Source organism: Styela clava, chromosome 8, assembly GCF_964204865.1.
Source record: "Styela clava chromosome 8, kaStyClav1.hap1.2, whole genome shotgun sequence".
In the NCBI taxonomy this organism is placed as follows: Eukaryota; Metazoa; Chordata; class Ascidiacea; order Stolidobranchia; family Styelidae; genus Styela; species Styela clava.
The window spans coordinates 7,561,097-7,588,248 of record NC_135257.1 but is presented as its reverse complement, the minus strand read 5'-3'; the positions used below and the strand labels follow the sequence as shown (position 1 = coordinate 7,588,248).

The 27,152-nt window shown below is 36.2% G+C and overlaps 1 protein-coding gene across 1 annotated transcript; it reads left to right on the top strand.

The window, feature by feature from the left end:
- LOC120346035 (uncharacterized) lies at positions 1-7,071 on the top strand. Its single transcript, XM_039415668.2, has 7 exons — positions 1-937; positions 1,580-1,752; positions 2,853-3,000; positions 3,236-3,393; positions 3,810-4,044; positions 4,642-4,744; positions 5,515-7,071. The coding sequence occupies exons 1-7, from the start codon at positions 31-33 to the stop codon at positions 5,678-5,680; spliced, it is 1,890 nt and encodes a 629-aa protein (XP_039271602.2). The 5' UTR covers positions 1-30; the 3' UTR covers positions 5,681-7,071.
- Positions 7,072-27,152: the final 20,081 nt, after the last annotated feature.

Sequence of the window (27,152 nt, the reverse complement as noted above, 5' to 3'; positions counted from 1 at the left end):
TCGTACATATACTAACATACTTTGAAAGGAATGTCTGGGTTATTGTTCACAATCCTACTGGGGTTGTGTACATGCATCACTTGTCAAAAACTGGAACTCGCAGACAGAAACCGGCAATTGGACATCAATAAAAATGTCGGCATTGATCCAATCCGGAAACGCAAAATACAATTTCCGCCAAATCAAACAGTGCGCCAAACTGAAGTACCAGTCACTACAAAACGCGCGATACTATTCACACCTGTGACAGCAACGCTACAAACTGAATACAATACAGAACGAACGACTCCCACCACCACTACAACAAATTTCTTTGTCAAACCGACACTCGGAGTCCCTGTTACCACCAGACGACTAGTTATATCTTCTACAGTACCACCCACATTCTCTAAGCCGGCATCGCCAGAATTGAGTGGGCCTACAAAGTTTGTGCCCCCGAATTCTGTTAAACCAATCAGTCTGCCCCATATAGTACGACCGGCGGTTGTGGTGACACGACGAATAAAACGAAATACCCAAGGCGTGACAAGTTCCATGCAATTGGAGATAAGCAACACTTTAGATTTACCAGTCCTGCAAGAATTTGAAAACCAAACAGAGATGTTAAACGTCGGGCCAACTCCGATGTTTACACGGGCCATACTAGCCACAACTCCAGCATCTAATCAAACGAACGACGTTAACAATCAGTCTAGAGATGACCAAACCATTCTAGTGGATTCCTTGTGCGGATACCCAGTTTACTATAATAGAATCGCGTGTCACGAGCTAGACTATTTTACGCAGCCTTTATCACTATGCGAGGAACGTGGTGGCATGATAGCATTTGTGTTTTTTGTTGTTGTACTTGGATTGACAATTATTTTTCTTAACTGTCTGCTGCCCATTGTTGTATGGCAAAGATCTGACATGAGAACACAATATGATTGTATCAAAGGTTAGTATTTTAAATTTGTCAAATAGTTACAACATAATCTACCGTGTGCACAGAATTGAAGTTTTTCTTCAATTGCACTCTCATAAATTTCGCACACATGTCTCGTTTTCATGGTAATATCCTTTTCAAGTCTCTAATTGAAACGTGTGAAATTCTCGACTGTGCATTCAATTTTCAATTCAAAACAACAACAACAAAATCAACATATATAAAGATTGCAATAAAACAGAAAAGTGACTTTACTAGTGCGTCCGAATGTGTGCAGTCCAGAGATTTCAGTGGAGTGTCGCGCAACTCTCAAACTCCAAAAATCCAAACGTGACGCGTCACGCGACCAATCACCGTTCGACGAGACCTATAGTTGACCTATAGTATGTCTCTATATGACAAGGCATTTCATTCGCACCCGAAAGAAATAGTGACACAAAAATGTGTGAAGTGCAAAATATAGGTTATTTAAATTTTTGCTATTAGTTGAAAACGTGCTTTGATATCCTGTACAATTTAAATTTAGCATTTCCAAAGAATTGAGTGAAATAATTATGGTTGAAACTTTTAAAAAAAAAGAAATCATAGTAATTGCATTTCATTTTATTTCCTGCAACACTTTTAGTGATGATACATATAATTATATTTTTACAGTTTCTTTATCAGTTGCTGACATGTTGAGCGGTTTTCTTCTATTGACCGCCATTATTCCAAACACGGTTTGGATTAGAAAATACAACGAGGAAAAGGTAGTAGAACTTCTAGAGAAAGACACAAACTCTTCTGTAGCCATCATTGTCGGATCTTTGGTTAACATGTCGGGACAGGTAGCCTACTATATGTACTACAATTTGTGAATATCGCTAAGACCTTATTGGTTAGATCTGGGGTTCTCAAACTTTTGGTGCTATGAAGCCTGCGAAGAGGTTGACAATTTTTTACGGAGCCCTACTATACATTTATAAAAATAGAAACAAGCAAACACAATGGTACGTAGGGATTCATGTACCTGATTTTAATAATTAAACAAATAGCGCGTGGGGCCCATAGGCTTTGCTTAAGGAACTTTTTTGAGAACCTACGGGTTAGACCAGGGTCGTCCAACCCGTGGCCCGCGGGTCACATGTGGCCAGCCGAAGGTTTTCGGGTAGTCAGCGCGGTATTATTCGAAGCGCGATGTATTTCACAAATTTGATCCACTATTGAAACCTCTGATAAAAAAAATATTCCTCGTCGTTCAAACGCGCTAGAAGCACTACCCAGCTATCGAAAGTATTTTTAAGTCTCTTTGTGGGCGTTATTGCTGGAGAGAGATATTTGAATTTATTTTTATCGTCTCCCATGTATTTCAATCTGTTTTTCTGCCTTTTTTTCTGTGAAGCTAGAAGCGGCAGTTTTCATGACCTCAATATTTGACAGCAATTTCTTGTACGAGAAAGTTTTTCACGGATGAACCATGTCAAATACCCAATAAGATCACTAATTACATCGCTACATCGTTCATCGCATCGAATATTGACAAACTTGTTGGATAAAAGCAGTGTCATACTTCACATTGAAATATCTATGTGTGGTAGGAACTTTTGACTTCACTGTATCTTCGTATTTTCATTGTTCCTATAATTTTGTTATGAGTTTTTTTTTATTTATTAACCTGTAGTCGGTGTAGTGAAAACTGGGAGCATAACTACCATTTCAAGTGGCCCGCGCAATCATTTGTAAATTACATGTGGCCCTTCCGCCATAAAGGTTGGACAACCCTGGGTTGGACATTCTGATTTTTCCCAATCTAACCAACCCGTCGTAACTGGAACGACATGGACGTATCATAATTTTCTGTGACAAGGATACAAATCAACAAACCACCGTTCAAACAGGTGTATTAATGAATATTAATCATAATTATAATAGTGATAATAATTTTCAGGCCTCTCTTCTTCATCTGATGTTTTTGTCTATCGAACGATTTATTGCCATCAAGTGGTCATTTTGGCATTTATTGCGGAGAACTCGAACCATTATTATCACTCTGAGTTTAATATGGATAACATCAATTTTATGCGCTTTTATTCCAGGTAATAAATATTAGTTATTTATAAGCGATTGTGTATATTCATATATTTCCATGAAATCCTGAGTATTGGTTACTTCTAAATACGGAAGGAAGGTCCGTGTATACAATAAAAGACGTAATAGAATATTATTGTATTAAGTCATCAATACAGTGATTGTTTGCTTTCTAAACATTATTTGAATGTAATTTCTTTTGACAAATATAATAGGTAACTCTGTATTTGTAATTAATTTCAGCCGCTTTTTCTCAATATTTTGAATACAAATTGCAACCACCTTTATTAATACACATGGTGACGCTGCGAACAATAACTGAAGAATCAGGAGAAGTAGTAAACGGAATTCATGGTCCATTATACACTGCAATTCCAATGATTCTGCCATATACAATAATGGTAAGATTTGGAACAGAAAACATTACTCGATTTTTTTATATCGATAATGAAAATCGAGAGAAATCATGTGTACCGTTGCATTGTACATTGGTAGCTTATAAGGAAAAAGCAAGAATAGAGTATTTTCTACAAAACAATTCGAAAACTATTTCGTTATAATATGTTGTGAATATGTTGGTGAACTGGTCGAAGTCGATTAATCCACTCGTATGTACATGTGGTCATAATTTTATTGCACATGAAACGTCGTAAATTTCGCATATTTGCCGCCTCGCACAAAAAACACATGACTATCAATAAATTTTATGAGTGAAAGTAGTTTTAATAATTCACTGAGACGGCAATCTTGTTTTTCAGTAACATCCTATATTTTTTTATGAGTCTTGGGTAACAAAAAAATTCTGTCTTTTTTCAAGTGTGTGGCGTGCATCATGACCGGTATTGTATCGTACAAAAAATTGACAAGAAGGGCAAAAACATTTGGGGCCGATGGAGCGTTCCACGCCACTTCAGGAAAACCCAGCGCATCGACAGGTGTGTCAGCCATTCCAGTAACTAAACACAGATTAAAAACCTCAGATAAGCTACGACCTGAAGTATCGGTTTTCATCACCATTCTCATAATGATTTTGGGATTCACAGTAACAATACGTAAGTTTTTGAATGTTTTCGAACATAGCTTCATCTCGCTAAATTTATTTATGTTTTTACATGGACAATTTGCAGAAATCAGCATTTTATTGTAGTTGATATATAATAAAAAACTTCAGCCACGAATATTTTTACTCATCGGGTAAAATCAATATTTACTTTTCCACGTCTGAGCGACCCAGGTCTTACATGAATCTATATTCATAAATATAACAATGCAATTGCTTGACTTTGACGTCGACTTGTAGGGCGAAAAACTTATTTTACTAGATTTCTTCGCTTGTCTATATTGTATATCAATACTTTTCTTCGTATTATAATAATATGAAATTATTTAATATTCGTATACAAAATTTGATAGTACAGGACATGCACAACACGAGTCATTTTCACGAGTATGGGATATACATGTATACAGTTAAAATATTTTCATATAACGCGGGAAAACATTGTCATATAATGTTAATCACTGCCCAGTAACAACTTCGACAATAATTAGCAGAAAAGGATGCGCTAACTCTGCAAATTGATCCAATCAGGACAGAATGTATACAAAATTGAACACAATATGTTTTTAAAACTTTTATACTTCTTCAGTGCCTTTCGGAATCGTGCTCTTCCTATTCGTGGCGGGAGTTTTCAACTGCAACAACTACACGACTCCGTATACTGTTTCGTTCTACGTTGGTCTCGCTAACGGGTAGGATGTTTTTATTTATTTACAAGACCTAGCGGCTAGGTCCTAGCCAATCGTTAAGGCGAAAAATGATCTAAATGTTGTGGTGTCAAGTCTATTTATGTTGGACACCCCTGCTTACCAGCAAGGTTTATTCCGTGTAGCGACTGATTTATTTAGTAATAATATACCTTCGTCAATTACAATTCCACAAATAGCCCAGAACAAAGTGGTACAAACAAATAATTTTCAACATCAATTCTTACGGAGATGTCTGTTACCAGATAATAAAATTGCAATTTTTGTAGTTCTGGGTTGATTATATCTTAATCGCCGGCCAACTTATCAAACTTCGTTTTTTTTTGTATTCTTCCCATTTTTTGATAATATAACCGGCGTTGACTAAAGACTGAGAGACTGAACTGATATCTTCACTGTTCTGTCAATGTCCGGAAATTTTTGATTGTTGTTTTCTGTTTATTGCGAATATTAACTCCTATTCATATCATCATGATATATATAAGAAAAAAATGTAATCGAACTTAACTTTCTTAAGCTGCTAGACAAACAAGACGTTATTTTTTAAAAATCACAAAAATGTAATTTGTGCTTCCGTGACCACATTATTCCTTGCACAGAATGTGAAAAATGGTGTGCTAATGGCAATTTATGTTTACCCGCCTACGTTCGGTTTAATATGACACATGCTATCTGACAAAGATCGCGACCCTTTGAGATCATCACGTTTTCAGTGGTTACTGGATCACAGTACTGATCAATTCATATAATTTCAGGTTCATCAACCCAATAATATACAGTTTTCGGGATGAAAGATTCCGAATTGCTGTTAAGAAAATATTCTGCTTCAGATTGGAGGATAACGACGGAAATAAATATTTGAATCTGAAGCAGTCTTCAACAGTGACCCCCAATGCGACAAACATCAGTTCAAAAGTGTGATGCTTTGAATATTATGATTGCAAAAGATTATTGGCATTCTGTACAGGATCAGGCTCAAAATCGATCAGCTGCCTAGACCTTACATCACCATCGTACTGTGAGATTTACTTTTTCTCAAAGCAGTGAAGCGAGAACCCAAGCTCAGCTGGACTCAAAAGTTTGACTTGTAACAAACTTTATCCCTGAATCTTTTGAAGCAAACTCGGTTCCGTCGGTCGTTGCGAATTGTATATAGTGAGTGTGTATCTCGCAATGTTTCGCCTCGTTTTAATATTCGTCTTGTATTTTACATTTTTCTCCTAATATATTCAATTTCAAAACATCAAAAAACTTTACTATAAAAACTTAAGAAGTTATGAAGCCATGCAGAAAGAAGTTTCGTAGTGTCAGTACTTTCTTTTATGTGAGATTACTTGTTATTAATCAATGTATTGTTTTTAGATATCACGAGTTTCATTTACTTCATACATCAATTGATACAGGTTCAATCTCAAGGATTCAATAATACGTCTTAAACACTCATTATTCAATTTACAGGATTTGTTCTTACTTGGTATTTTGCTTCAAAACAATATCTAATACCACTTTGGTCAATTTTGCAGTTTAAACGCCAAACCATTTTCAATTTAAATTCCTAAGCACCATTCCGCCATTTTGATTTTTGTAAAGTTCCCCATCTTAAGTATCAGAACTATTTTGCCGTGATTTCATGTCTTTCCCTTTAAGTGCCGCCGCCATTTTGTTTTACTATGTTCATACAATTTCTTATTCCATTCTCACAATGACAAGAATTTTAAAGCGACACAGAGACCCTTTGGAATATATTTTTTTGTCTTCGTATTTTATTTCTCTCATTAACCGACTTAGATTCTCTCGTCTAACTAAGCCATTTCACAATATCGTACCAATGTCTCTTATTACTTTTAGCGATTTTAATCGGTAAGTATGTTGATAGGTATTTGTCTGTCTGTTTGTTTGTCTGTTTGTCTGTCTGTCTGTTAGATGCACGCGATATCTCACGAAAGCAAGATTGAATCTGCTTCAGATTTTGCATGTGCATTCATCATATGTCTTACCAGAAGCCTATTGATTTTGGATGAATTATGTCGTATAATTAGCGAGTTATTAATTAATTAGTGATGGGACACAAGGTGTTACTATGGAGTAAGAGCGCTGTTTTGGGGATCCCCTAACTTTCGATCGATAAGTCTTCGGTCTCTGACCGATATTCTCGTTAATTCGTATTTTTCTTGTTTTCAGAATTTCATCTTTCGGATGGATTATAATGCTATATTATTATTCATATTAATAGTATATATGTTACATCCGAATCTATATCCTATAGCCTTCTTTGTATAAGACCAATTTGATGATTTTAGCTTAAATTTAAAAATGAGCAAACGTAAAAATGTTTTTCGTGATGAATACGGGAAAGAATTCAAAGTTAAACGAAGCTTGAAGGGCGAGTTCTTCGTACACTGTGACATCTGTAATTGTGACGTTAACCTGGAGGCCATAGGAAAGCCAGCTATGTCTGCTCACAATGCAGGAATTTTTCCAGTGGTCCTTATTTTTGGATCCAGATCGATGGAATCCCTGACTATAGGGCACATCATTTCCCTTTACGGAAAGGAATTCCTCCCCCGCGACGAAGTTCGTTGTTATCGGGGAGAGAATTTTACTTCGTATTTGATGTCCACCCAGCGCCGGATTAACCATTAAACAATATAAGCACGTGCTTAGGGCACCAAGCAAAGAGGGGCATCACAGAAATTTTAGAGCAGAATTTATATAGTTTATCGGTATTTATTAAAGTATTACGAGTTCACCAGACGACTCAAACTTCAAAATGTTTGCTTAGTTTTTGTCTTCAAGTATCATATTAACCTTCTTCACTAAAAATAAACACTGAAACTTATTTATTGGACACGAAATGGGCCTATGAGTCGTTTTCTCAAATTGTTGTTGTTTTTTCTTTCTGGTATTCACCTTGTTGCTGCATTTTTATTTAAAAAAAATTTCTATTCGCTTCAACAATCGGACCAATGAACTATTTACACTATGTGGCGATTCCACGATCGCATTTCAACGATATATTGGTCAGCAAAGTCCGGAGTTTCTTGATAAGGTAGACCAGGGTGGTCCAAACTCTGTCATGCTGATACATTCCGTGCGGCTCACAGAACAATTTTAGCGTATATTTGTATCTAATAGAGTAACGTTTTTGAGTTTTTTTTTAGATGGGGTTGGGATCCCGAAATTCAAACCTTTCTTCTAACGCTTTGTGCCTTTAATTTAGTAAAAACACTCGCGTCGGCCATGTGACAGTAGTGACGAAACGCAGAGCCGACTTAACGGCGCGTATGCAGTTTTTTTAGCTAGGTCCCAAAAACCAACTTAGACTGACTTGGTTGGTATTTGACGATGTCACTAAGCTTGTTCACGCTGCAAGTTTTTAAATTACTCAATATAATGATTCGTAATAAAACGAGTGTCGCAAGAAAGGTGACATAAGAGAACACGGCGGAAATGTATTTCCTTGCCCATCACGCAGTGTCTGGTTTGATTTATAAGTAATATCTGTCACGAAAGAATATAATTTGAAGCGACATTAAACGCGAGATGCGCAAAATACAACAGTAATTCTCGGGAATTTTCTTTAAAATAACTGAAGGCTTTATATATCTTTTTTAAACGAACGCCACCCACAGGTACGGGTAAAATTTCAAACTACAGTTGTGACTTGTATCTTTTGGTATTTCGATTCACGTTGAGACTGGAGGCATGAATCTTTATTGTCACACTCCCACAGGAGTGGAGCTCAACCGATATATCGGCCCGATATTGCGTGTTTGCATATATATAATATCGGCAGTAAACGGCCGATATTTAGATCGGCTATATATAACCGTTAAAAAACCTAAAAATGTTCGTAAAAGTTGTTTTATTTACTGGGTAATACACTTATGTGATTTATTGTTTTTATAGTTAAATTACACATGAGGGGGCACCAAAGTCTTCAGTGCTTAGGGAACTGAAGAGGCTTAATCCGCCCCTGCCTCTAGGTATTTCTCAATGCTCAGAGGTTGCTGTTGAAACCGATATCTCAACAAAATAATGCCACGGCCCAAAATTAGATTGTTTGGCTTATATATAATATCAGACACTCATACCTATTAACGATACGAATGAATATTCAGACGCATACTATATTGAATATTCACCAATTTCAGTGTTCGTTCGATATACCGTGCAGTGTTTGGAATACTTCCCATATTTACCATCAAATCTTTCTATCTAGTATTTGCACCCTATTTGGAATGGGGTTTATATACAGTTTAATACCGTCGTTAAATGGGTTATTAGAGCTGCTAGTAGGTTCGCCAGAAGACCTTCACAATAGTATTCTTAATCACAACAATATGTCAAACCCTGACTGTTGTATTGAAAACAATATTCATTCTTTCAATGTCAAAGTTATCTCAATCATGTCAAGTATAAAAACATAATTCGACACATTTGTCTTGCGAATACGCCCCCTACTTCTGTCGGCTCTAATGCTTTAACCCAGCATGAATATTATGAAACCGTCGTCGCCCAATGCACAAACTCATCAATTCTCCTATGGGAGTGGCAGTAATAACAAAGTCAATCACTCCAATCACCAATCTTTATCCAATACTACAACGTCCTGCTGGTACTATCAGCGTTATGGGAATTCAGCACGCGACTGCGTCCAGCTCGTTACCTTTTGCAAACGAGGTTATTTTTTCTGCCTAGGGCGTAGTAAAGACCATCACAGCGACATATAAATTCAGTTCGTAAATTTGATTCCAGTTCTTCTAACACAAACGTTCTCTAGCTATTTGATAGAAAAGGCGGTCGAAAATTTCCTTTTGATACAGGAGCAACAGTTTCTTTGATCCCCCACATTTGAAAGTTGCAACGTTCTCGACCAACGATACACCAATAACGTGATAGGGTCAACAAGTTCTGACTCTTTCAATATATGAAACTATTACAAATTTTTTTATTTTCTGAATAGCACGTGTTACGCAGCCAACATTAGGAGCTGACTTTTTGTCAGAACACGATCTTTTGGTCTACTTACGCAACTCACGCCTCTTCAGCCCAAACTCTAATACCCCTATATTTGGTATGGAACTCTTCATTTCTTTCAACTTCATGCTTCGTCTTGACAGATGTTAGAGCGAAACATAACACGATCCACCGTAATATTACAACCGGGCAACCAGTGCATTCTAAAGCTACACCTTTCCCGCTCTATTTACGTCAAAAAGTCAGGGACCAACTTAAAAACTTACAAAAATATTGAGAAACAGCTCCTTCCGCTTCCTTTTATTCGTCTCCCATAGATTGTACCAAAAAAGGTTAGCGATGAGGTGGGAATTTGCGTTGACTATAGAGCTCCATAAAATCATACGATTACAGACAGACAATCGATTCCTCACTAGGGATGGCGGAAACGAGTCTGGATTCGATTACAGAATCGATTCTCCGCGGAATCGACTAGAATTGGAAAACTGCTTTACTGCTATGCTGAGTTGCTACGACGCCGTAAACTTCACTATATATATATATATATATAGTGTGTGTGTGTGTGTTTATCGCTAAAAGGCTTTGAAGTCTATTTATTTTAAAAGTCTCTGTGGGTTCTGAGGTATTTAGGAATCGGATAAGAATCGATTACTTGTAAGTTGTAAGTAGTCATACTTAGCAACCTTATTCACCACATGCGTGATTTCACTAATAAATTTCATGGTTGACAATATTTTAGCAAATGCGACCTTTCGAAAGCATATCATCAAGGCTGCTTTTATCTGCTCTGAGGGATTTTTGAACCAGTAACCCTACTATTTTGTCAGAGCACGAACACGCGTCAGTCGTTACAAAGGATTAATTCAGAAATAGCATCTGGAATATTGCTTGTCCATCCAAATAATACTGGTCACCTCTTTTTCAAAACCATTCAATATAGGACAAGCAACTACTTCGCATTTGATCTTGAGCTTTTAGCAGCGTACACTGCAATAATTCATTTTAGCACACCGTCGAAACAGCGGAAATTTTAACTTGTAACATAGAGAACGATGCTCTTGTTAGAGCCATAAAACATTTCAACTAAAAGATTTGTTTCTAGACACGCACGGCGTTTGAAGTTACCGTAAATTCCGAGTATACTGATGATCTTAGTCATTTGAAGGCATCCCTAATACTGTCGCGGACTCAGTATCTCGCATTCAAATTAATTCAATTGGTCCCAACATCAGCGTTAATAGCATTTTCAGCCTCGACAGTCAATCAAGAACAGATCTAATACAAGGGATCTTAAAAAGTTTAAAGCAATGGGTTCCTGAATGTACTAAATGTCAGTTACAATAGTGCAACGTCTTTTAAGGAGCTAGAGCTGAGGATCTAGGACCTTTATGGCATTTTACATTTTCCTGAATTGTCTTAGTAAACGGAATTTGAATCTTTTAAAATAGGTTACTTGTTATCATGATTAATACCACAAAACCTGCTATTAAATGCGTGTGTTACGTTATTTTGAAATTTCTTTGCATCTCAAAAAAATATTATCCGTGCTATATGATTTCTTAAAGTATCAAAATTATAACAGTTAAAAACTGTAACTTAAAATAATCATAATCACGAATAATTCAATCAATCAATCAAATCGTTTTTTATTAGCCATCCATGCAGGCAAACGGGCACAACAGAGTTAAAGCAAAATTGAAAAAATATATATACATATTCATGACTTTGCCCAGAATGGACAGGATAACCGCGAAATGACCATTCGGTCTAACTGTCAGTGACTACCTTTGTTAGGCAATTGTGCTTACGGTAATTCTGTATTCCCTACTATAACTTATCGTCTTCAAAACTGTGCCAGCAACTGTGTTGTGGGTTTATGTATATTAGCAACGACCGGAAAGTAAATTTAAATATCAGCCTGTAACAATTTGATGACAACACGAAGGAACCCACGTCTTAATCAACTTCCCTAAAGGTGATATCTTTTTACTATATATATAACAAGCGTGGAGGATACAAGTTTCGATGCATAAATAACCTAAACCATTCTAAATCTATTTTACCTTTGCTCGTGATCACCTTACCTTTCATGTCATAGACAAATTATTCTGACTAACCAAGTAAGAAACCTGCAATTACTTGGAGTTTTAAAAAAAGAATTTTCATCGGCCTTACATATCAAAACACTGTCTATAGGTTTGAGTTATGGAATGTGAAACCATTTGGTTGCGAGGTCGAAACCATATGAAAAGGTAGAAACCGAGCGATTAAAGAATTGTTGCGAGTCGTAAGTAAATATAAAATAAGCCGTGCCGGAATGTCGAAATGAAACGTTTGTTGTTGCAGAAATTCATTAAAATTGTAAGATAATCCAAAGAAAATATTTTAAAGTGCATAAGGAAGTGAGAACAGGTACAAATTTATAAGTCGCACAAGGTATTCCAGGTCAGAGCGTAGATTGAGTTTATCTTGGAAGAATATTGTGAATAAACAGACAAACCTATTGGTTTATAAATTATTTTAAGTTAGAGATAGAAGGTTCTGCTGCCCAATATACATTGTTCGAGTGAATTTGTTATTTAAATTATTTCGTCCACCTTAATGCTTATTACAAATAATTTTATTGTTCGATTCGGAATCGGAATTTAATTTTTATTTTCAAATCATTTTCAATTTACCCGAATTCAGATTTTTGAGTATTAGTCTATTAAAAGCCATACCTTTTCAAAGATTTGTGTCTTTATGTGTTTTAATGAACAATTAGGATTATGATATACTGGTACACAGCAGGTGAAGTTTAAATATGTTTTGACATATACATATATACTAATTAAATTGTTACTTATGCAGAGTTTATATCTAGAGTACTAACATATGAAAAATACCTAGTCGGTACCTTCAACACTTTACCGTTTATGTCTGCCGCCTTTTGAATGTAGCTGAGTAGTGACTAATAATCACCTTATGTTATGACTATACCTAACATTTCCTTAAACTCGACAACGTAGTATATATAGAGTATAATAGCAAATAACTTTGAAAAGTTCGCGAATAAAAAAAAATGAATATTGTTTTATTAGATAATGTGATGTAACTTTATATATTTTGCTTATTGAAATTCACCTACAATTTAAAAACCACGTAAATGCAATTTAAAGGGAAATTCGTGGTTGTATAAAAATATGTGTCATCAGTGACCTCTCAGCTCATATTGTTTCGAGATATATCGGTCGAAAGTTAAATTTGATCAAGCATTTATCTGATGCATACAGCATTGAGTGATGGAAGACGTTTATTTATATATACGTTCTTAGTAGTACTTTAGGACACAGAGAGCAGTTTAGACATCAATACGTCTGTACGCTGTACATCAATACGTCTAATTACTATAATATGTTAAAATGGAATCTATAACATCTATACAACAACAAACCAGCCGTGTGGTCTCCAATCGTGATGGTAGTATACATTCAAAAACCGGAAAAGACGACTTCAACGACAGAAAATGTCGTTCAAAGAAGAACCGGAATCTGAAAGTCAAAACTTTTCATTTCCTTCTGCTATATGTGAAGAACGAAACGCAACTGAAAGACATGAATACCAAACGGAATTATATGGCCATGGAAGGTTAGATGTTTCGCAAACAATTTTCTCTTATTCGAATATATCTGGCCTTACTTTGTTTTAACGTCACATCTCAATATCCAAAGACGCCTAAAATTTCTCCTGGTTTAAGTCTAGTATGAATAAGTATGTTTGTTCAAAATTTGAAAGATATTACAGATTATTATCCCTAGTGTCGTCAATAAAATTATTTTGTCATCAATGTAACAATTGTTTATACACTGGTACAAATATCTAAGGAAATATTGATGTTCTAAACCTCACCTATATATAAATGAATATGCAACGGGTAATAACGGATAGCCACTAGGGATGCGACAAGATTCGGACTCGTGCTCGGATTCGTGGCCGAATCTCTGGTAATTTGATACTCGGATTCGGCCCGAGTCTTTGATGATTTTACCCGAGTCCGGGATATCATACGTCACGCGATAGTCAAGCGCAGACTGGTGGCGGATTGGACGAGAAATTCAACTTTTTCGTTCTGTTTTGCCACGAGACTGTCCAGCCTATTTTCTCTACGGTGAAATTAAAACTAGGCGCCAAAACTACAAATTCACGACGCCGTAAGAACAAAAAAATGTCAGCGAAAGTCAGCTGAATAAATTCCAGTGTTGCGTGTAGCTTGCCTTCCATTGCCAGACGTCGTTTAGTGAATGTTTACCACATTCTATTTCAAGCATATACTTGATAATCCTCGAACAGTGATTAATCCGTAATCAGCGGTAACCATGTCGCACTGTTCGCCTTTTATCGTTCCACAAATGATGTCGCCATTTCCGGAAAGAAACAAATGTGAGAAATAAAACGATAAAATAGTGAAAATTACGGTACTTTTGTTTGAGAAAAAAGTACAACTCGCAGATGTCAGTGGCGTTACAATCGTATATATGTACAAAAACAATCTCACAAGTCGCATCGATTAAATGTGCATAAATTTGAAAACTATTACTCGTGGTAATTGAATGTTAATCGGGCCGACTTTTTATTTTTATTTAATAAGTATTTACATACACCGCGATTAGTGACGGGCAAAATCGAATTTTTCCTGATCGATTAATTCGACTATTTCTTTTCATTTACCGATAGTAGAAAATTACTAGAAGACTGGAGATAAAAAAGCGGCGCCTTTACTTCTTATCCGTAATTTTATCACAATCGCGAATTGTTTTTTTGTCACCGCGATTGTTTCGGCGACCGACATCCTAATTATTGTTAGTAAACTATATTTTTAAAGCACCTTTTTTCACTATCAGCTCTCACGCAACGCCGGACATCGAAGTTTCGTTTTTATATTTCAGGCAGAAGTGTGAGTACAAAATGTTAATAAATTCGATTTTGCTTTTCAAAGCGCCGTTATTTGTATTAATGAAAATGATTGCGTCATGACCATGAGTTTGAACAGACAGCCGTAACTTAGCATATAACACATTTCGCCTTTTGCGTCTCTCTTATTAAATTATAATCAACAATTACACATTCCTAAATTCCGCGGATTCGACAGTCGCTATTGATGGTTTTCAAACGAAGAATAGCTAGATATTTTGTTATGATATATTTATAAGATACATTTATTCGATGCTACCACAGTTGGCAATTCTTTATTAGGATCTCAATTATCACGGAGATGGGCGTCTGTATCAGCGCCGATTAAAAAAGATAACTTATAAGTAAAAATTTCCCATAAAAAATTTGTTCCAAACGTGTGGGTTATGACCCATATTTATCGTGACAGGACACGAGCGCGGCGTCGTCAGCAGTCGACGCGGCGGTAGATCAGAGTTACGTAACAAAGTATTTATTCCTTCGAAGGGGAATAGGACCTATTTATACTAATTTAAACTAGCCGCTCAGCGAATGATTGTCTCGAAAGCAATAGTGTTTATGTGCAACGTTTTTAATTACATAGACTTATCATACAGAATGAATATACGCGAACAACAGCATCACTTTAGGTAATTATTTCGGAGCTATGTAAAAGTATTGGACTCGGGACTCGGACACGAGTCCAGCGCAAATACTCGGGATTCGGCCGAGCCGAACCTTTTTGGATTCGTCGCATCCCTAATAGCCACCATAAAACGGGTCTAAAATAGTAGGGGAATCGATTAGGTAATAGATTAGATTTTATAGCACAATACGTACAAGCGAGCAATGTGCTATTTTTGAAAATAAATAAAAGCCACTCTATAATCGGCCCATCGGTATTTAAGAAAAATCAAGATGGATAGATTTCAATCATCGAACTGTTATAATTTCTCTTCAAAAGAACATGAATCATAGACAAAGCGCCCACTGATTTGGTGACTGTATACGGACTCGAATTGGCAAAATACAATGCAATACTAGTTGAAAAGTTTGGATCAATACATGCATTATCACTGAATAACGACAAGTTGAGGGGAAAGGCAATTTACTCTCCATTGTGCCCATTGTTCCGACTTTTCTTGGTCTTGGTCCATTTTGAGTTTATTTTTACTCGATATTTTGTATTACAAATTAAGCAAATGACTGACTGGAACTTGTTGATGAGAGACTTGATATTAAAGTTAATCATGAGCTACAACGTTTTGTTTGGGTACACCTGGTGATAAAAAGTTAAGTTAGCGGGACTAATGCATAGTGGGGTGAATGTAGTTTTTATTCAGCGACTAAAAAATTCCCTTGCGACGCACATCTTACTACCAAAATGCTTTAAAAAACGTCTGTCAAGTGTCCCACTGTACCCCACTTGTGGGCACATTCGGACAGACGCTGGGGCACAATGGGTCATTCTGTCAAAATTCAACGAAGTATGCCCTTAAAAATAAGCAATTAATCAGCATAATCGTCTAACGAACAGAGAGACTTCAAATTTGAAGATTTAATATTTTTGAAATCAATGTTCAACTGAAATAGTTCAGATATTTTGACAAAAAATTTCGCAAACAAATTTGATTATTTCCTTCCTCGAATCTAAATCTGGAAATATTATTGATTCTCGAATATATTCCATATTGGGCCATGGGTCGCAAGAAACCATAATCTTACACAAAATATACCTCATCTCTAGGTCTCTGAGCATTTATTGTATCTAACACTCTCGAATTGTGCCCTGTAGGACATGTCCCACTGAACCCCGGTCCATTGTTCCCCATAAAAAACAAATATTTTCAGACCATCCCACGGCGAAATTCGGAAGGCTCATCCACTTGCCAACGTTATGAATATTTTACAGTGGACTAAAGCTGAAAAATATCAGAGGGTGGTATGTCATGTTGGAAAAGCTAAGGTAGAAAAAAAAAACTGGAACGGTGAAATTTTAGTTGCAACCTCCCAAAACCAATTTCACCTCATAGCTTGTGCCGCTCTACCCGTCCGTCGGGGACGTTGTAACCCACCGAAGGGCGGATTGAAACATCGAACCGCGGACAGGATTACGGATATAGTATCAGTGCGAGAGCTGATTTTCCACTGTGCCCCATGTCCCAACGTGCCCCATCTTTTTCTGCAATATTGGTTATAATCACACTCAAAATTATTTATTAGCACATTTGATCTGTTTCTGGAACTAAGCAAAAGCATGTTCCGGCCACGGAAATGGGATGATTAAATGTCCTTCAAACTAAAAAATCTTATTTTCACGGTGACTCACCCCGAATAATAGTAATTTGTCAAATGAAACTTCACAGCACCCATTGGATCGTTTGTAAAATTTTTATTACTTGAATTAACAACCTCCGAAAATATTTCATCTGAAGATTTAGATGAAAAATACCACTGAGAAATAAATCCTTTAAAAGAAGTTGAAATAACATTGAATCTTAATCAGTGCTGGGTTCGAAAATTTAAAAATGGATTTTTTCTTGTATCGACTCACAACAGGTTCTACGGAACGCCAAATATAATCGTAATCGTTAACTACGGTGTTTCATTTGTTTAACGTCTAAAACAAGAACGCGTTCATTCCAATAACGGGATCGCACGAACCCGCTGAATCGTACCACAAATCTTAATTGCAATTCTGTTTTCGGGTTTTCCCAAGATATATTGCTTCGAGGTCCCATTTTACAAAACTAGGTTCCAAAATCACAACTGAAAGAATATTATTTTAGATATTTCAATATGCTTTGTATGAATAAAAAAAAAAGCGTAATGCTCATAAAATCAAACAAAAACAACGATAACATGCGCAGCAAGTTTTTGATATTATGACGGTATACAATTGGCACGGATATAATTTAAAGGAAAAGTCAGTCACGCCGTGAAAAATTTTGTTTCATTCCCGAAGCTAATTTAATTTAAACCATAATATATGAGTTTACTCATTTCTTCGGACTAAATTAATTCATAACGATGTCAATAACGTTCGGGATAAAAGCTGTCAATGTTCATATATCTCAAGTTTAGTAACATTTCATGTCAGACATCTTTTTATATAAAATATATTGTTGACATATCATTAAAAGTTGTATATTTATATATGGGTCGTAAAAACAATTCCTCGCATAATTTGATGAAAGATATTACAAGGTCTGGTTCAGATTATAATCAAAGGGGTGAAGAGCCTTTTTTAAGCCAAATAGAACAATGGTTGGATATTAGAGCATTACTTGGTATATTCACTTAATTGCCGCTGTATGGAGTATCGTTACAACATTTGCGCTGACGCTCCCAGTACTGTTATTAAGCTTCATGACCAATATCAAGAGTTGTAAATATGACTGGTCTCAAACTTGTTTCGGGATGCGTCATTTTTTTCACCAATGAAGTGTTGAGTCACATTGGATTTAAACTTCGATGGTTAACAGTAGCAGCAGTTAAGGCAACGTTTTTTAAATAAATCCATTTCTTCAATTTGTTTCTGATTCTTACAGGACTCGATATTTAACCTAGAACTTTGCTGTTTACTTATAGTAAGACACTTTCTAGATCATTTCGCACACTTTTCCTCTGTGTTCCTCAAAAATCCCTCATTTCTTGAAAACTTAGCCGACCTTTCGTAAACCAAAAGTCCTGGATAATTAAATAAAATCAAATTCTCGAAAATAAATTTTCCGTGGTAACCGACTTTCAAAATAGATAGTAAATATGGAAAGTATTCTAAACAAAGTATATCAAACGAACAATAAAATCGGTGACCCAAAAGTATTTACGGTAGATATGTTTCGGATTGTGACATAACGAATCACTGATAATATGTAAAGCATTAATAAGCGTTCCTGCGGCATTGCGACAAATTTTGTTACTTCGTCCGAGTGCTCGACTTTCATTTGATGGCTTTCAACTTATTCCCACTTCCACAATGAAGCGATCGCATAAGACCATACAAAAGTTAAAAACAATGCGTTCCACGCCTGCCGAAATCTACGTTACTATTCTAAAAGAAACATTCTATTATAGCCTATGTCTGAATATTTATTTGCTACATTGTTCTATAATGAAATGAGTAGATAATTATAAGTCTTAAGAACCGTCAGATAATGTAATATTTGCGTCGTTGCATTATTTCGTCGAGAAGTCGGAAGCACTCATAACATCTGAGCATTGAGAATTATTTAAACGTGATGTCACGTTCAAATCAATTAAAGTATTTCTAATGTCATAAAGGTATTTTGCCGATGGATATGGTGTTGGTGTATACACTCCGATCAACCGAATCCCTGCAAGATATTTTTAAGTTTTTATTGACATTGTTTTTTAAAATATCACATATTTTATATTGGTATGAATTAATCAACAATAAGTGGCATACCATATCAGATTTTGTATACGTATTTGCGTACGTAATGTTCCGTACGAATATGGAAACGAATATCAAACGGGGGGGGGTGAACTTGGAACGCCAAGCAATAAACACGACCGCGTATATTGTTACATAACAATAACATAGCGTTTTGAATGCCCGATGTATGTATGTATATTAAAAATACCTGATATTGGACAATTCGTTTAAAATATTCTGGCAAAACGCTTGGTAGCCCAAACACTGGTGCAATGAAATAAATCTTTCATTAAATTTAGTAAATTGTACTACTTCACGAAAACGTGATGGAATTAACGATTATTTTATATCTCGAATACAAAAACGTTTATCTCTTTTGGATAGTTTCTGTGGTCTGAAAAGTCGGATAAGCGTTTCGACATACTAAATGCTATGATCTTTGTCATCAAATTATGCTCGGGCCTTGCACAAACTTCATAACGTGAAAAGATATGTCCAGTGCTTAAAATTGTGTATAACAACTTTAAACCTATTTAGTGTTTTTAGCGATAATAATTAATTGTTGTAATGAAATACACTTTGTTTGCCTCTTCCACTTCTCTCGCAAGTGCCGACAATGGGAGAAACATATCAAATTATATCAAAAATGAATTAGATTGTGCAAAAGTGAGAACACCTGTGATAATAATAACGGCGTAATGTCGTAACGGCGTAAAACCGAAGCGCGTGATCGAAGGTACGTTCGAAGACCACGTTCTACTCTTGCGGGGAGGGTTCCCTCTAAGCTGCGCATCCGCGCAAATGCGCAGTACCACCAGAACATTTGCGCAGTAAAATCTCATTCTCGCGCAGTTGCAACATTTCGTTTTCAAAGCGTGGCTCATATTTCATATGTCATTTTTATTAACGCTCAACTAGAATGCTCGTTTTATGTTTCACGCGTATTCTGGTAAACACTAGTCATTGTGATGTCTGTCTGATGTGATATCATTGTGATGTCACACTTGTCTGTCACGAATACCTTAATTTTTGTATGCCAGCATTAATACCTTGATGCCAGCGTGAGTCGGTTTTTAAAATTTTCATCGCGCGCTCTGGATTTCGTGTTGTCGACCCGGCTAAATCTTGTTATTGTTCGTAGTGTAATCAAACTGATGAAAATATGGGAAAATTTAGAATTTTAATAGGTATCAAATGTTGCAAAGCTGGTGCCCATAGTTTGTTACAGGAAATTTGTTGGTTGCTCGTAGCCGTATGGTTAGGCCAGGGGTCGGGAACCTATGGCTCGCGAGCCATATATGGCTCTTTTGGTGACGGCATATGGCTCTCAGAACAATCTAATATCCCAAGACTAAGCTTACTATTGTTACGAGATTTCAAACTCTTTTATAGCCAAATTTGGCAGGAAATTCCCAATACGTTTGAGAACGCGCGTCCAGCACATGTCTATGTTATGTAAGATAATTACCAGACAGGCATTGTGACAAACAAGGGGATTCTGGAACATATATTGTGACATCACAGAGCGATAGAGTTTTAAAAACACTATGGAGATGCCTAAACGAAAAAGGGTGATGAGTATCGTAGATTTCAACTTGGGCTGCATGTGAGCAACCGTTCAAGGCCCGCAGCGACAACATGCAGCATCAGAAATCACATTAAACGTATATTGACATTGTATGTGTTGACTTTTGAGTGAACATTTCAGGCCTGATTAACTGAAGAAATGTGATATGGCTCGCACGGAAATGCAATTGAAAATATGTATATTTTATGGCTCTCTTGACTAAAAAGGTTCCCGACCCCTGGGTAAGGATGCCAAGTATGAGTACTTACAAGTATTCGATTCTTATCCGATTCCTAAATTTTCGATTCCGATTCTCGATTACGAATCTCGATTCCTCGACATATTACCGAAAAAAATATACCCACCCAAGAAATACCATAGGAAATCAAGCAAGACAGCGATGTTCAAATTCTGGACGGACAAGAAGGCCGAAACTAAGTAGTATGGGTATCCAATCTGCCACATGAGACAAAACCGCACAAAAAAAACGAATCCCTCAGAACCCACAGAGATTTTTAAAATAAATGAACGTTAAAGCCTACTAGCGATATTTATAATATATATATTATATATAGTGAAGTTTGCGGTGTCGTAGCAACTCAACATAGCAGTGAAGCAGTTTAAACATATATATATGTGAAGAAATTGCCACAAAACGTTACACATTGTTTGCAATCCAAGTTTCAAACTCGAGAATCGATTCCGGTGCATCGGAATCGATTCTAGTCGATTCCGCAAAGAATCGATTCTGTAATCGAATCCGGACTCGATTCCGCCATCCCTACCCCTGGGTTAGGCTAATAAACCGTAAATTTATGGCTAAACTAGTTGGAATTTGAAGAAAGGCTGAGTTTAAGCGAGTGCTAGCACTGTTGGCTCCTAAATCTCTAGATTGGTACACACGTGGCCATGAGCTTATACTGAATGATACCGATGTTATATAGCGATGTTGTGAGTATGTTTCACCAGAAATTACTAAAAAAAGTTTTAAGCGTTTTCATGTTCAGCATATTAACCAAAACCAATAATATACTAGTTTTCTGTATCTGACGTTTGTGTGTGAAATGTCTATTCAGGGAAGTAAAGCTAAAAATAAGAAAATTCATTTTAAAGTGGAATGGCTAAATACAACAGTGAAGTGTTCGACACTAATTTGCAATCGTGATACCGGTATGCATAAACTAAAACAACTGCTAAACTTTGGGAAATTTATTGCTATTCCACGTCAAGGAATGTGATAATCCACAAAGTTTGTCGAAAAGTGGCACCTGTTAGTGATTTGGAAAAAGAAAATCATGGGAGGGAACAAGAAGTTGATTATTTAAAACGCCATTTGAATAATAAAAAGCACATTGAAGCACTAGATGCATTAACGATTAAGCGAAACGTGAAAAAAGAGGAGGTTGTTCGAACTTTTTCACCGCAATAGCGACCGCTGAAGAAAGTGAAGTTTTGAAAATCCGATCAACTGAAATGAAGCCTCACATAGATAGTGTTCCACCACGTTTTAAGCTGAATTCATCAATATTGTCCCGCAAATTAATAAATAGTCGCATGTCAACATACACTAAATTGCCACATTCATGGTGAAGCAAAAATTATGGCTTCGAATTTTTGATAAGCATAGACTTTGTCGCCAGGGAAAAAAATCATTCGGAGCATAAGACAAGCAAAATTTCATTTCTGATTTTGATGAAAGCAATGATATTTCAACAACAAAAATGTCGAGATTGTACATCAAGTATTGTACTTTAGATGATTGTCGCCCAATTCAGCAATAAACACAACAAACACGGACAAAATGTATGAACCTTGGAAAGGCACGAAAACAAAAAAAAGCTATTTGAGTTAAAGTTGTGCTTTGTTTGCATTCCGATGATATATAATAAGCTACTATTACTACATTTCACAAATTTGCAAATAATTTAGGATTCTGCTCAGCCCTAAAATAGTCTTGCTCAGTAAAAACAATATTTGCGCTGTGGGAAATTTTCTTAGAGGGAACACTGCTTGCGGGCCACGCATCTTTTACGAAAATGGGCAGTGCTCTGAGGCGCTCTTGTGTACAATATTGTCAGAAAACAGTTATAATATCGGTAAATATTAACCATTTGTTCGCGCTCGACTATCGCACTTATCGGAAATGATAATTTTGTAAGGCGGAAACAACATGCGTTTAAATATAGACAAAATTATAGGAGGCGACCGCCCCCAATTAATAAGAGGTAAAAATCACAAAATTACCGGAAACGCCGTAAATTTTTCTATTTTCTTATATATAACATATTTTATTATTGGAATATATTTTGCGGACCGGCAGCAAGGTTGACCGGCGGCTGAGAACCACTGATTTAAACAATGTGGATGATTAAGAGGATTAGTGGTTTCAGCAAAAAGTTCTATAAAAAAATTAGATAAATTTTCTCAAATTTCGAAGAAGTAATTGGGAAATTTAAGGGTTCTGTTTTTTTAGGTAACTCTGTATTTCGTTTTTTCTTTTCGAAGTATTTTATTATTTTGACCTATATATTTAATACAGTATATCGCTTCATACAGAGTCATTTTCATGTTTTAACTCTTCAGGCCACAACGACTTGCCTGCGACCAGTCCACATTCTTCTTTGGTGTCAAACCACATTTGTCATGAATGAACGAGGTTGATTGACTATGGGCATCTATATCCCCAGTTATATACACTAATACAAATAGGCTACATATCAACATAATTATTTTGCAGTTTAAACAACCTTCCTCTAGCACACTTTCAAAATCATATTGGCTGATGCAAGTCATTCCATATTGATATCAGACGGGATAGGAAATGGCGTTTCCAAAGATACTTCATGATTTCTATAGCTTTGTTTACAATCCTCTTCCATGTACTCGCATATATCTGTACATTTTTTATGTGTACTTTACAGTTGTAAAGTTTAGGGTATTTATAGAATAGAAATGGCTGAATATAATTCAGAAATAAAATGAATTCACTCCGAAAATTGCGCTTTTGAAATTTGTATCACAACGGACTCAAATATTTTACTATGCTTTTAAATGAATAACCAAACAGAAGAAATGCCCATAAAATTAATTAAACGGAAACGAGTGAAACGACGTCATGGATATACATTGTCAAACACCGGTGAAACGAATGAGATGTATAGAAAAATTCAGTCACGCCGTGGAAAATTTTGTTAATTCCTCAGGCTAATTAAGTTTTAAGCATATATTTTTGCCTATTTCTTTAAACTTTTCTTACTTCTCCATAAAAAATATCTAAAGTAATCACAAGTTAAGTGAAGTTTTATCTCGAAAATTTATGTTTGTGAAACACACTGTTGACAAATTTTTTGTTGTTGTTGGAAGCTGTTGAAAGTTTTATAAGAGTCGTAAAAATGATTCGTAGCATAAATTGATGAGAGATATGAAAAAGTGTGGGGTCAAATTATGGTGTTTCCGTAGTATGTGCACCAAGATGGCGTACAACCTGAACATAGTATGTGTATCAGGTTAGGGTTGAGGTTGTACGCCATCTTTGTGCACATACTACGGGAGCGCCCAAAGTATTATCAAAGTAGTGAAGCGCCTTTTTCGACCTATACTGGTATACCTGAACAACAAGAGGCGATCTAAATGAGGACTTCACCTGAACCAATCATTGAATTGCCGCTGTATGGAGTATTGGCTTTGCCAATTGAGATAAAATTTTATTAATTAAATAAAAGTCGATTGAAGTCACTTCAAAGATCGCAGTATAGACCCTACTCAACATGAGGCAGTAAAAAGAAGAGCGTCTCAAAAATGTCGTGTCCCACTCGTCCTAGTTTTCCCACCTGTGCCATGTATCCCATTTGCCACCCCAATTGCCTCACTTGTGCCACGTGTCCAATTTGTTGCTCAAATTGTCTCACTTTTTCTATGTGTCCCACCTATCTAATTTGCCGGCCTAATTGTCCCGCTTGTCCTATTCCCTACCCCCTTGTCGGACGTATCTCACTTGCCCTACAAGCCTGGCTTATCCCACGTGTCCCGCTTGCCCCACTTATCCCCCCACTTAACACTAGGCTCATATTTATTTGTTCTTATATCCACAACCCAGACGTTCATGGTGCAACTTATTTTTGGTCATACTGATTTCAAGCACTATAAGCTTCTCAGCAATATATTCAAGTTCATACTTGATCCCTTCTGTAGAAATTCTATTGCACATCATTCCGCTCTTGTTACTATTTTCCTATTCGTCGCCACTTATCCTGTCATCATACTCACATATTTACCCGATTTTTAAAATTTCGAAATACATAAATTATATCAATTCAAAGCAAAATTAAGACTAATATGATAGCCCTGTAGGTGAAATCAGTACGCGTAGGGTAATATTCTTTAAAACGGCTCCCGAGTTATAGGGTATTACTGAAGCCTTGTCCTGTCATTTGGACCCTCAAATAAAAGTCTTCATGCAATAACTTCTGGCATTCTGAACACCTTACAATCTTGCATCACACTGAATATGATGTGAGCATTTAGGCGGCGCACGATGCAATCTCCAAGGGCGGTACATTTACGTTGGAAGTAACTTTACTATGTACACAGCTTACAAGCCGAAAAAGAAACCCCACGCTAATTACACAATCAGCACTTCAGAACCCACTCTTCAACCAAAACGTACTTCACATATATGATATATATTGTAATATGCGTCCTTACGTGAATTACTTTCTCTCTTTAATCTCCACCTACCTACGCAAAGAGAAGCTTCAATCAAATATAGAAAATAATGGTACCTTACGAAGACATATATAAATATATAACTTGAATCAAAGTTTGGGATCGGACTCTGCCTCCAGCGTCATCTAAGGTCAGCTCGGTTCTTTGAAGTGGCTGTAATCGATTTCTGCTGATTCAAACCCTACAAATAATGCCATGAAAACTAAGCCCATTTTAAGTAAATGTTAATTTTTGTTTACCTTTCAAATAGACAAAAATACAGATAGAGAGAGTTGATAGAAAATCAAGAAAGTATATTATGCACTGTGTAAGAACATCTAAAAACGATTGGTGACTCAAAGGCAAGTGGGCTCAATAGAGTCCCTGGTGTATCATAGCTAGTAAAAGCAGGAAAAACGGTTTTAATGGATTTATTTGCCACAGGTCTCGTGTCTCAGCGTTAAGCTTTTGTTTGATAGAATTCCACTCATCTCTAGTTCCACAGAGAAACAAATTGGTCAGATTGAACGAGAATGAAAAACACCTTTTTTCTCTGAAATATGCAGAAGTCTTCGTTTTTATTCCAAAAAAGTATTTATTATTTATTCCATTCTAAGAGAGCAATGTCCGAAGATGGGTACGAATGTACAATGACACAGTACCGGTAGCCTACGGTGTTTACAAATGCCGTTTCTAATTCGTGCCATTTTAGGGCATTTGTCTCACATTTACCAAATGTCCCACTATTCCAACTGTTACCATATAGGTTATAGAATATATATATATATACAGTATATATATATATCTTGGAGCAAATGATTACGGTATTCACATCAGGTGACTGAGGCTGCTGCTGTTGACCATACCCAAATTTTTGACCAATGACCCTCAATGATTTCGCTCTCGATGTCTTTGTTACAGTATATATAAAATAAGTTAAACGAAGTCACACTTTATTGATTTGCAAGATGATGCACTCCGAATAAATTTTTCGACCAATAATATTCATAACCACGGCGATTCATTGATTTGTTCAAAGCGGATTTCTTATATATATATATTTCCTCTCGTTATTCGGGTACAAGGGGGAGAAAAAGGTCCGGCACTACTTTGACAATGATTTGAACCACACTTTGTGATATCTCTCACCAATTCATGCTACGAATTGTTTTTTTGCAATACATATAAAACTTTGATATGTCAAGAGTATGTATTTCGCACAAATATTTACTTAACTCAATTCAGGATAAATATATGAACTTTGAAAGCTTTTATGCCTTCATCACAAATTTTAATAAACTCGTGATGAATTAGCTTTAGTTGAACAAATGAGCAAATATATATATATGCTTGAAGTAAAATTAGCATCAGAATTGCAGCAGAATTTTCCACGGCGTAACTATAGGTTTTATATCCGTTCCAATTGCATACCGCCATAATAATGAAAAGAAGCCGAATTTCGTTTTACGCATGGTTAAGCATGGTTTAGTTTAATTTTATGCACCTATCTCTTTTCTGGTTATTTATTTCAAAGCATAATAAAACAGTCAAATAACATTAGTAGTAGTTAGTATTAGTATTATAGCATTAGTATTATATATAAGGTATTTCCCTACCCCCCCCCCCCCCCACCTAAAAATTCAAACACCCTCTCCTAATTTTGAGGTGCGATTCCACACTGTAATTCCTAACTCAAGTATAATTGTATTCAAATATAACGACTATGGCATATTTATCAGTGTGGATGAGGGGTTCTAAACCGCAGTGTGCGGCCAAATACGGCCTGCGTAACGATTTAACGATTTGACCCGCCG

What these genes read in the sequence shown, in the direction of transcription:
- LOC120346035 (XM_039415668.2), top strand. Translation starts at nt 31, where the DNA reads ATGTCTGGGTTATTGTTCACAATCCTACTGGGGTTGTGTACATGCATC. An exon ending in TGGTTAACATGTCGGGACAG is followed by an intron (nt 1,753 to 2,852) that starts GTAGCCTACTAT and finishes AATAATTTTCAG; the next exon opens with GCCTCTCTTCTTCATCTGAT. An exon ending in TTTATGCGCTTTTATTCCAG is followed by an intron (nt 3,001 to 3,235) that starts GTAATAAATATT and finishes AATTAATTTCAG; the next exon opens with CCGCTTTTTCTCAATATTTT.